Source organism: Eschrichtius robustus, chromosome 12 (assembly GCF_028021215.1).
Source record: "Eschrichtius robustus isolate mEscRob2 chromosome 12, mEscRob2.pri, whole genome shotgun sequence".
Classification (NCBI taxonomy): Eukaryota; Metazoa; Chordata; class Mammalia; order Artiodactyla; family Eschrichtiidae; genus Eschrichtius; species Eschrichtius robustus.
The window spans coordinates 44984956-44996956 of NC_090835.1; the positions used below are offsets into that span (position 1 = coordinate 44984956).

Consider the following 12001-nt stretch of genomic DNA (forward strand, 5'->3'; position numbering starts at 1 on the left):
TACATTTGTCCCGGGCAAGCTAGTACTGCTTAATCCCTTTCTCCTTCTAGCATAAATAAGTGACTGTTATGTTTTCTTTTTTCTTTTCCTTTTGTTTTTCTTTGATACCTTTATCTTTATGTAATGCCCTTCTTTGTTTTTTTGTTACAGTCTTTGTTTTAAACTCTATTCTGTCTGGTATGAGTATTGCTACTCCAGCTGGTATGAGTATTGCTACTCCAGCTTTCTTTTTGTTTCCATTTGCATGGAATATCTTTTTCCATCCCTTCACTTTCTGTGTGTGTGTGTGAGTGTGTGTGTATTTATTTATTTATTTTAATTTTTACTTTATATTGGAGTATAGTTGATTAACAATGTTGTGTTAGTTTCAGGTGTACAGCAATGTGATTCAGTTATATTATGTTTTCTTTTTATCATGCTAGGTGGTAAAACCAAGACTGAGAATGGAGGGCAAACTCCAGAGCTGAGCATTTCTAAAGGACCAGAGTCACACAGACCGATAATGGAGGTACAGCTGGTGGATGTTCCCCAGCACCCTCACTTTGAGAACAGCTTAGAGAAGCTGAAGCTGTATGACATGGGGAAGAAAACAAACTCAAAGAATGGCGATTTCACAGATTTGCCAGTCCAGGATCATACATCTTCCACTGTTGAAAGAGAAGAGATAGCCAGACAACTGGAAGGAAGATGTGGTGTCCACACACATCTCATTGCAAAGCAGGGCCTCCCTAGAGAACAGGTATTTTATAAATGTGAGTGTGGCAGATATTTCAACCAACATTCAGACCTTCACCAGCATCAGAGAATTCACACGGATGAGAAGCCCTACAAATGCAAAGAATGTGGGAAAGCCTTCAGATATAACTCAAAACTGTCACGGCACCAGAAAATCCACACTGGGGAGAAACCGTACCCGTGCGAGGAATGTGGACAAGCCTTCAGTCAAAACTCCCACCTCCTTCAGCATCAGAAACTCCATGGGGGAGAGAAACCCTATGAATGTAGGGACTGTGGGAAAACCTTCAGCTACAACTCAAAACTTATCCAGCATCATCGAATCCACACTGGGGAGAAACCCTTTAAATGTAAGGAATGTGGGAAGGCCTTTCGGTGTAGCTATGACTGTGTCGTCCATGAGCGAATCCACACTGGGGAGAAGCCATACGAATGTAAGGAGTGTGGGAAAAGCTTCAGCTCAAATTCAGTCCTGATTCAGCATCAGAGAATCCACACTGGGGAGAAACCTTACGAATGTAAAGAGTGCGGCAAGGCTTTCCGCCGGAGTTCAGTATTTCTCCAGCACCAGCGGTTCCACACTGGGGAAAAACTCTATAAGTGTCATGAATGTTGGAAAACTTTCAGCTGTAGCTCACGCTTTATAATACATCAGAGAATCCACACTGGGGAGAAACCTTTTGAATGCCAGGAGTGTGGGAAGGCGTTCAATCAGAAAATCACCCTGGTTCAGCACCAGCGAGTTCACACTGGGGAGAAACCTTACAAGTGTAAGGTGTGCGGGAAATCTTTCAAATGGAGCGCAAGTTTCATTCAGCATCAGAAACTGCATACTAGGAAGACACCTGCCCAAGTTACAGGGCCATCCCTGGTTAAGCCCCACTGCCCCACTTCAGTCCTCTCCCCTCCACCTCCCCAACATGCGAGCCCTGCCCCAGCCATGCCAAGGTCTCCCGTCTTCTCCACATGCAGTGCTGCTTCCTCTCTCTGTGCCTCTCTTTGTGCTGCTCCCCTCATCTGAAATGGCCAAGTCTTCACCTGTCCAAATCATGCATTTCTTCCAGGATCTTGCTTCTCCTGGGAAGTCATCCCCTCATAGCCTGAACCCTTTATCTCATTCCCCATGAGCTCCCTCATGTTCTCAACTCCATTGTCCCTAAGGTAGCAGACTTTCCTGTGGGCTCCTGGTCATGTCTTTAATGATACTCTTCTGGTCTTCCATAAGTAAATCATTATTGTTTTCCCAGCTCCATTTAAGTTTCATGCTTAAGGACCGTGTTTGATTACCCTCTTCTATCCCCCGGGTAGCAAACGGTAGTATTTTTTTTTGGGCCATGCCTTGCAGTTTGCAGGATCTCAGTTCCCTGACCAGGGATTGAACCCGGGCCACAGCAGTGAAAGCTGGGAATCCTAACCACTAGCCCACCAGGGAATTCCCTGTAGTATTTGCTCTTTATCATGCCCAGTTTTGGCCTACCATCAGTCTGCTCCTGCCTTCTGGGGCTACTAGAGTTGGAAGAGTTGGCAGAACATTTTGGGCTTTAGGGGGATGGCATTACAATGAGATGGGCCATCGTAATTCAACAAGTAGGGAAAACGCAAAGTCTCTGGGAGGAAGTAATCAGAAAAAGTATCCAATGATTACCTTCAGGATTTAAGGAGGCCCGTTTGGTGGGGCCAGTAGCAAATTTCATTGTGGGGAATCTGAGCCTTGGATTTTCTATTACCTTGATAATGACCATTATGAGGATCTTGTGTAACTAAGCTATAGTGCAAGGAAATAATCAGTGACAAGAATATGATTGAAAGGGGATGTGCTTTTTCTGTTTGGGTTTCTTTGCTGTTCCCATCCATATCATTGTTTACTTTTAGTGCCCACTCAACTATGTAGGTACAAAAAGTGACTTGGGCTTGTGCAATTGAGGGCAGGTGCCTGGGTGTATATCTAAATTATACATGGGGTGATGCTGTTGGCATCACACTGGGGAACGCCAGAGGGAAGGAGAAGAGAAACCCAACAGTGACTTGCTGTAGCTCCTGCCTTAGAAGAGAGCTCATTCCTGATCAGTTACCATACGTGCCTCAGCCTGTTATCACACCTACTCCACGTCCCCTATCATTCATTTGTGAGGGGTGGTGCTTTTGAATTAATTTCCTAATGAACGACTTTGGTAACATCAAAGAGAAGAGTTTAAAGGACGCTAATCTTACCAGATGTTATGATCTCACTGGCTTGGCCACACTGTCCATCCAGTGGTTAGAGGCCCTGACCTTTCTCAGAATCACTGCTTCAGGAAAATGTAGTGACATGGAAGGGTACTTTAAATAATTGCATGGGGGTAAGTACTAAGAAAAGGATACATACATTGTCATTATAACACCATAAAATTAAGTCTGTAAGGGAGGGCAAAGAAAGGCAGTTTTGGTTTTGGTTTTGGTTTTGGTCAGGCTTATTGAGATATACTTTATAGACAGTAAAATTCACCCTTTTAAAGTATACAGTTTGGTGAGTTTTGACAAATGAATACATATGTGTAACCAAGATACAGAAAAGTCCTATTACCCCAAAAAGTTCCCTCAGCACAGGGAGAAATTTAAAAGGTTGGCAGGATGTTAAGGATATTTTCTTTATTTTCATTCCTTGATAAAGTTTGTGCAATACATAGAATTCAGGGGACTAAAAGGCAGAAACCAAACTTACTTACCCAGCTGTGGTCAGAGCTTCCAGAATATGCAAAGATGCCTCATCCAGAATCATTGTTAAGCAGTCAAAATATAGGAAAATGACAATAACTGTGGTTTCTTTATCATACGTATTTCTGACACATGCACACATATATATGTGTGTGTGTCAAAAACATATATATATTTATATGTAATATGTGTGTATATATGTGTGTGTAACTATATAAATTTTGTCCTATTTATTTTCCCAAAACACCATTAAACAGGAAGGGGCTCAGGGCACCTGGGAGGATTATAGCAAGGAAGGGTGGGGGTGAGAGACTCTAAACTAGCCAGACTTCAGAAAAGGGGAACTTCTAAATATAGTTTGGAAGGGAGCAGATTATACCATGAGAAGAAAGCAAGGAGTGAGGGAAAAGTAAACAGATCTGCTCTGGGCTGAAAGTGGCTTTTGAGTGCTCACAGCCAAGAGATTTATGGGTTTCTGACTTTGGTGACTTTTATTTTCTCATTTATTTCCTCCTTTATTCATTAATTCAACAGGCATTTAGAGTTTTTTCCTGTTTTTAATTGAATGTTATTACACAGCCTCCACAGCACCTACTAGGTGCTGAAAGGTGAGCGACGTGCCGTCCTTTCTGATGCAGGGACCAGCATTGCCAGGTGTCTGGCACTTAATTAGATACTCAGGAGTTTTTTTGAAAAGGGCCATAATGTAGCTCACAGAAAGGACACGTGTAAAAATAAACTCACACATAACTTAGTGTTCTGGGGCTTCCCTGGTGGTGCAGTGGTTAAGAATCTGCCTGCCAATGCAGGGAACACGGGTTCGAGCCCTGGTCCGGGAAGATCCCACATGCCGCGGAGCAACTAAGCCTGTGCGCACAACTACTGAGGCTGCGTGCCTAGAGCCCGTGCTCCACAACAAGAGAAGTCACCGGGCTGAGAAACCCGCACAGCGCAATGAAGAGTAGCACCCCCTCACCGCAACTAGAGAAAGCCTGTGTGCAGCAATGAAGACCCAATGCAGCCAAAAGTAAATAAATAAAATAAATAAAAATAACTTAGTGTTCTTTCAAGAGTTTCTTTTTTCTCTGAAAGTGAAATAATATAACCAGCTGACCGCCCCGCGCCCTGCAATTTGCATGAGGACTGCCTGCTTCCATCTAGAAAGGTATGTGGGTGTCATTTTACCTGAGTTATTCAGTTTTGAGACTTTTGCCTTTACCAGTGGCTTGGCTTAGTACGTTATGTAGGACTCTGTTTCAGAATAGCAGAGACCTACTTGAATTAACTAAAATATACTTAATTTATTATAAGGACTCCTGTGTGCATCCTGACACCCAAGGGCAAGACTGCAGCCGGGAGGTCCGGAGGCTGGAAACCCAAGCAATCAGAACCACAGGCGGCACAGTCGGGCTCAGCGTCAGCAGGCTCCTCACTTCCCATCTCCTCTCCCCTCTTTGAATTCCTGTTTTCTTCATCCCCAGGCACAAGGCAGAAGTTGCCACAGGTCCCACAGTTCACAACTCCACTCCAGGGGCCAGCCTGAATTGAGACTCTCCCAGACTTAATTCCAAATTCCTAGGAGAGAGAGTCTGAATTGCCCAGTTTCGGTGTTCACTTCTGGCCTACTCTCCTCTGGTGGGGGGTTGGGGGGTGGTTCATACAGTGTAATGAGGCTGCTGGGGCCCCACCCTGTGGTAAGGGGGCAAATATCCAAAAGGTATTTGTTGCTGACTTCTTCGATTACAATCTTCCCTCATTTCTATTGCTCCATGTCTCCTGGCAACGAAGATAACTTCAGGATATTTTTTTCCCTACTGCTTGGAATCTTTGGGCAATTTATCTTTGATAGTCTTCCATTGGATGTGTTGATCATCCTCCATTAACATTTCCTGGCTCACAGTAAGCTCCGTCTGTGCATTCAGACTTTCGTTTGTTGTTGGCTTGTGACTGGCTGGTTTGGGGGTAGATTTGCTGGTGGGGTTATGTAAAGTGATAACCCCTCTGATTTCCTCTGTGCTCTGTGTTTGGGGTAGACAGGTACTTCTGGCTATGGGTTGAGTGAGGGTGAATCTCTGTGGCTCTTGGGCCTTTCACTTTGGGGTGTATGTGTGTAGTGGACCCAGCAGTGGCAAGGCTGGCTGCCTGGTTATAGCTCTCCATCTAGTTCATTTCTGGTTATAGTTCTCCCGCTTTTCCTTCTCTGTTCACAGTCACTCCAAAGTGGAAGCTGGGTTGTTGATCAGAAAAACAATGTGGCTGCATGATTTCTCCCTTAATCTAGCTACCACTGCCACACCTCTGGAAGGAATAAGCCTCCAGCAGGGTATTCCCTGCTTCTCCCTTAACTGCCCCCGCCCCTGCCCTCATCCCGCCAAGCTGAGACTTCTAAGCAGCACCTTCAGGGAGATCTCATTCTGTACACTCCCTGTACCCTACACATAACAGAGATTAGGCAAGCTGTGAGGCAGACCTCTGTCTGCTCCTACAGTTCAGTTTAAATTGTAATGCGCTCCGCTGACAGTCCTCAGCATTTATAGTGTGAAATCGAGCTAATTCTCTAGTTTCTAGCCTTCTCCGGGAAAGTTAGCACTTAGTATGTGAAATTTTGCCTTGTTAACAAGTTAGAAGGAACAGCGATTGAGCCAACTTCAGACTGTTAGGTTAATCTTTACCAGTCCACTCTTGGTCTGTGTCCTAGGAATAGGGAGGGATTAAGAAGAGATACAAACATTTGTTTCCATATATGATGTCACATCCTGGAGGCCAAGAATCCCCGCTTTTCGATCACAGTTGCACCAGCCTTGCTGCGGCCCCATCTGCAGCCAGCCGCTGAGATCTAGGCAGGCAGGGTTGCCACAAAAACGTCGCTGCCGCCACTGGCCATCTCCAACTTGCGAAGATAGGGCCAGGCGAAGCGGGAGGGTCACGTGAGCGCCCTGGACCGGCACCACCGAGAGGAAACCTCCGGGCTTCCTAGAGCGGATGGTGGGCTCCCGCCGTCTTTCCGGCTCGGCGCTGGCTGGGGGAGCTCGCCATCCGGCGGGAGAGTGGACGCTTGTGCTGGACGTCCGCCGGGGTGAGCCCAGTCTCAGAGGCGAGGTGGCTCGGCGCATTCGTGGTCTTGGCTGGCTTGAGAGCCTTGACCTGGAAGAGCCTGGCCGAGGAGTCCCGCGCCCCTGCCCGCGGTGGCGGGTTCGTTCGTCTTCCTCCGAAGGGCTTTCTGTGCCCGCCTTCTTTGTTGGCGGCTGGAGATGTCGGCGTCGCCTGCTTCCCGCCGGTCCGAGCGGCCGTGCGCCCAGCATCACCCACCGGTCTACTTGAGCATCTCTTTATCCTGTTTTGACCCGCTGCCAAGCCTCCACCTGCATTTTGTGCTGTAGCCCCTCTCGGTCCAGGTGCCCTCTTTCTCTCCAGAGGAGACCTCTCTTGGTCATCGTGTCAAAGTGTCCAGGGTGAACTGAACTCAGCTATCGGCTTGTACAGAAGTGATCCGGTCTTTGAAAGGGAGAATGAGAGAGTAGAGAGGGGGCGAGTGGAGACTCAGTAAAACAGGGAGGTCAAGTGAAACCCGTCTGGGTTTGCTAACTGGCGCTTATGGAAGTTAGGCTCCTACCCCCTCCCACAGAGACTGGGAGACAGAGGCCCTATCTTTAGGAGTTGGGTGGAACAAGCACTACATTCTTTAGACAACCTTGAATTTTCTCAAGCAGACCCTCTAAGAGGGGGTAGGGTCATCCTAGGGATGTGGTCTTGAACTGCTAGAGATGATGTTAATGTCTTGTTCATGTCTTCATAGGCCAGGGTTTGAAGGCTAGCGGAGAAAGGGCTCAGAGGAGCCTGCCAAGAGTCTGGTCGAGGACAGAATCTTTGTCACTGGTCAGGGTCACTGGACATATTCAGTAAAAATTTTCTGTTCCAACCCAAGCAGTCACTGAGGCCAGGATTCTCCTCTAGCCGAGACTCAGTTCTGGATAATGTAGTGTTGTGGCATATTTTGAGAAGCCTTGTGCCTTGCCAGCAAGTGGATGGAGCAGTTATAACTCTGTGGGTGAGGGGAGGGGCCAGGCTACCATGGAGTGATAGGGCAGTCATTGTCCTAAGAGTTAAGGGAGTCCAGGGATGGTGGTGAGAGATGTGAAGGGGAGTAATGCACATACGGGCTGCGAGAGAGGGGCAGTTTCACTTGGAGCTCTTTTCTCCTTAGATCTGAGACTCTTCCTCTTCCCAAATCAGAGAGCAGTGCAGGAAGCCAGGGGACGGCAGCCATGCTTCAGACAGCGTGGTCCCAGGTGAGCTGGCTTCCTGACAGCTTTTCTTAGATCAGCTCTCAGAGACGTCTACGCCAGACTCGGGCCTGACTTGGGTTCCCCTTTGCCAGGCAGCTGTGGATGTGTGTCTGTGCGGGTGAGGGTGTGTTTGGGGAAAAGTGGTTTGAGGTGAGATGAGATTATCCCCAGTGGGAGATACCTTTGGCTACAGAGAGGACATGATTTTCAGAAGATCCATTTAATTGCATGAGGTGGAAGCACCTGCCAGAAATCCACATCAGTTTCTACAGATGAAGTCTACCAACAGGCAGGTCTCCTGTGCCAGTAGTTCGCACCTGTCCTTGGAGGCCATGGAACTTAGAAGAATTTGGAAGACACCCTGGGAATGCTAGATGAGTAGAGCATGAATCTAGGAGGGGCAGGAGGAGGACTGCAAAACCGATGACATTAGGCAGTTCAGACAATTATTGGGGAAATAAAGGAGGACTGAGTAGTGCAGCAGAGGCTGTGGGGTGTGGAGCCAGAGAATTCTGTGTCATGTTTCCATGGTGTTTAAAATGCTTTCCAGCTCCCAGGAGAAACTGCATGGGTATTGGTTAATGGGCTTTTCTAGCTGTGTGGTCTTGGATTACTTCTAAACCTCTTTGGCTTCCGTTTCCTCAGTTGTAAAGTGAGGAACGTAACAGTACCAATCTCAAGTGAAAATGAAAAGTGATGATGCTTATAAAGCCTTAGCACAGTTTCTAGCACCTATTAAGCTCCCATAAATCTTAGCTATTATATAAAGACCATTTAAGTGACTAGTGCAAGGAAGTTTAATTAATGAATATGAATTGATTGCAACAAAGTAATACATTTGTTTAATGTATTTAAAAACATACTAGTTCTTCCTTTTGGATTGCAGTTGCTGTCTAGATGATTCTGTTTGGTTTCAATATCTATTTATATGTGTAGTTACAAAAGGGAGCTGGGCTGGAGCAATGTGCAGCAGATGCCTAAGTGCAGGAGACTCTGGTTACACGGTGCGTGAAAGGCCCCCATCATTGGGCATTTGAGACAGCAGAGGAAAAGTCTCTGGATACTGTAGCACCTGTGGTCACAGAAGAGAAGCCATTCCTGTTACCATCCAGGCCCTCTGTCATGTAGTTGAACTAACTGAAGATGCCTTTGTAATTAAAACCTTTCTGGGTAGAAGCACTGAATTTCTCCAGGTTGGGCCTGGAACACACATCTGGGTATACGGTGGGAAAGGGCTCTAAGGCTAAATGTTAATAGCTGTTTCCCTACACTGTGTCACACATTGGAGCCCAAGCAGCACTTGTATCTCTAAAAACAACACAAACTTATAAGCACTTATTACGTGCCAGGCACTACTGTAAACACTTTGCCAATCCATGAATTCATTTAATTATTAACCTTCAACAGCCCTTTGTGGTTGGTACCACCATCATACCCATTTAACAATGAAACAGGCAAGGCAATTTGCTGCTGGTCCCACAGCTAGTAAGTGGTACACCGGCCAGGTTTTTGGACCAGGTGCTCTTTGCTCTCAACCCATACACATCTGGCTGTTGAAGTGATGGGCTCCACTCTTCCAATTTCCAATCCTCCCACATTGGTGTAGCTACAGAACCCAGGCCTCTTGGGCACGTGTGGAGCAATGGTCCCCTCAGTGCCTGGAAGGGCAACCAGAAGTAGTGAACGCCAGAGAACCCTGGGTAATTCCCAGGGTTGAAACCATTCTGTGGCTTGAGCCAGCCAGACTACATCCCCCGGAGGAGCTACCGAATGGGGGCGCTGCAGGATCCGAGCCTCCGGCCAGCAGCTCTGTCCTTTGCCGTCTCCCAAAGTACGGACAGGACGGCTGCAGCTGCGATAGGGAACCACAGAGATGGGAAACTTACCAGGTTCCTAGAGAGGAGGCGAGACGGTTAACGCACTTGCCACTGAACCTGTTGGAAGCTTTCCCAGAGGCCGGCTGCAGTCCCATGCTTTCTCTTCGCTTGCACCGCGCGGGGTTAGTGGCTTCCTGGGATGCGGGTGCCGGTGTCCGGGTAACAGATTCGCTTTCCCCGGGTGTCGTACCGGGTTCTCCAAACCCTTTGCCTTTGTGGTGACGGGGTAGCGGAATGGAAAGGGGCCGAGGCGGACAGAAGGTATTTGCAGGGTGCGAGGCAGCATCACTCTTACCCGTGCCTCTGTATTTTCCTTTCAGTGTCACATCTCAGGACCTGGAGGGCAGTGTGCGAAGCAGAGACGCCTGCCATGCTCCAGATCACCTGGCGCCCGGTGAGCGAGCATCCTTTCAGCCTCTGTGGTTCCCCTTCCCTGCCCTCTCACCCTTTTGATGTCAAGAGAGCAGGTGTCAGCTCTGCATCCAGATGCAGGTCCAGGCCTGTGGCTTCCGTTGTGCATCTGTCATTGCCGGGTGTGTTTGGAGAAGGGGAGGAGTTAAGGGGAGTGGAGAAATGAGAATTCCCAAACTAAGACATAATCAGGATGGAAAAAACAAGTGAGTGTGGGGGATTGATTGGGATAGATTTGGCAGTTTGGGCTGAAAAATGGAAATGCACTAAAAAGTGGAAATCTGCATCACAGCATACAAGGAAGACCCTTTTCACTTCTGTCCACAAGATTGAAAAAGTCTTTGCTTGGATAAAGCAATTCTAGTAGTGTCTTTGTAGAATTCTGGGGCTCACCTCTCTGCTTCCCATCTCTCAGGAATTGGTGTCCTTCATTGCCTGATACCCAGTATCTTGAAAACCATTGTTTTATGTAATTTGTCTTATTTTGATTCAGGCAGGAGGATAAATCTGTTCCCTTTGACTCCATCTAGATACGAAGTGCAAGTTTTTCCTCAGCATTTAAAAAACATGATTCCTTTTACTTTGCCATCTCGACTCCCAAGTCTTCATGTGTGTGTTGTTTTCCTTCTCTGAAAGCCTTTAGGATCTTTTTTTTTTTTTTTTTTAAATATTTATTTATTTATTTTTGGCTGCGTTAGGTCTTCATTGCTGCGCATGGGCTTTCTCTAGTTGCGGAGAGGGAGGGCTATTCTTCGTTGCGGTGCGTGGGCTTCTCATTGTGGTGGCTTCTCTTGTTGCGGAGCACAGGCTCTAGGAGCTCGGGCTTCAGTAGTTGTGGCACGCGGGCTCAGTAGTTGTGGCTCACGGGCTTTGTTGCTCCGCGGCATGCGGGATCTTCCTGGAGCAGGGCTCGAACCCATGTCCCCTGCATTAGCAGGCAGATTCTTAACCACTGCACCACCAGGAAAGTCCTAGGATCTTTTTTTAAGTCTCTTTTTCTGAGGCTTCTCAGTGATGTGCTTTTGTGTAGGTATTTTTCATTCATTCCCTATATACTCTGGGGGTCCTCTCTCCTCCCTGGTGCTTTGAAACAGAATGTGTTACCAAGTTATAAGTCAACTATACTTCAATCAGAAAACAAAAAAACCCAAAAAACAAAAAACTTCCTTTTAAATAAATAAAAACTCAAAAAAAAAAAAAGAATATTTTACCAAGTTACAAAAAGCAGTTCACACTTTAAAAATATCCAGAGCTCATCCTTTGTTCTGTGGTGTGAATCATGCTCCTTTTTGTTTGCTACCTCCTCCACCAGCAGTTAAGATTCAGCTTTCCCTTCTCTTCTGTGTCAGTTATGATTTATCCTTTTTCTGCCTTTCAAAATTCTGTTAATACCTCTAGTCTGATTTGACTCTTCTCCTGTTGGGCCTTTGTGTTCCAGTGACCTTAGCGGGATTAGGGAGGGAGTAGAGATCAGTACAAAAGTGCTGTGGGCTGTGTTTATACAGATTTCCCTTGTGCATGTTCACACAAAACCCACGTAGGGGAGAGGAGCCAGAGGGACCCATAGGCACACGGAGCAGGACACAGCAGAGTCGACACAGAGATCAGCTGGTGAAGGAAGGGCTGTTTGCTGGGGATGACCACAAGGGATGCAGTGAGTCCGGGGGTCCCCTATTGATGAGGGCAATGCTGGCTGAGGGCTGGCCCCTGCGGAGAGGGGTGTAGGGGGCTTGAGCACTGGATAGCTGTCCTCGGCAATAACACCAGCCCCAGTAAGTCTCTGCCCTTTACTTAGGCTCCTCTGCCCTCACACAGGGCTGGAGCAAGAACCTCTTGTTTCAGGAGCCAGTGACCTTTGAGGATGTGGCTGTGTACTTCACCCAGAATGAATGGGTCATCCTGGATCCTGCGCAGAGGGCCTTGTACAGGGAGGTGATGCTGGAGAATTATGCAAATGTGGCTTCCCTGGGTGAGATATCTTTTCTCCCTGCTCTTGTC

General features: G+C 47.2%; 1 protein-coding gene across 1 annotated transcript in view; it reads left to right on the forward strand.

The window, feature by feature from the left end:
* ZNF619 (zinc finger protein 619) overlaps positions 1 to 12001 on the forward strand; it is a 48363-nt gene that overhangs the window by 8881 nt on the left and 27481 nt on the right. Inside the window, 6 exon segments of the mRNA XM_068559168.1 lie at positions 423 to 1689; positions 1691 to 1853; positions 6407 to 6740; positions 7641 to 7718; positions 9913 to 9986; positions 11846 to 11972. Coding sequence (XP_068415269.1) covers positions 423 to 1689; positions 1691 to 1853; positions 6407 to 6740; positions 7641 to 7718; positions 9913 to 9986; positions 11846 to 11972 — 2043 coding nt within the window.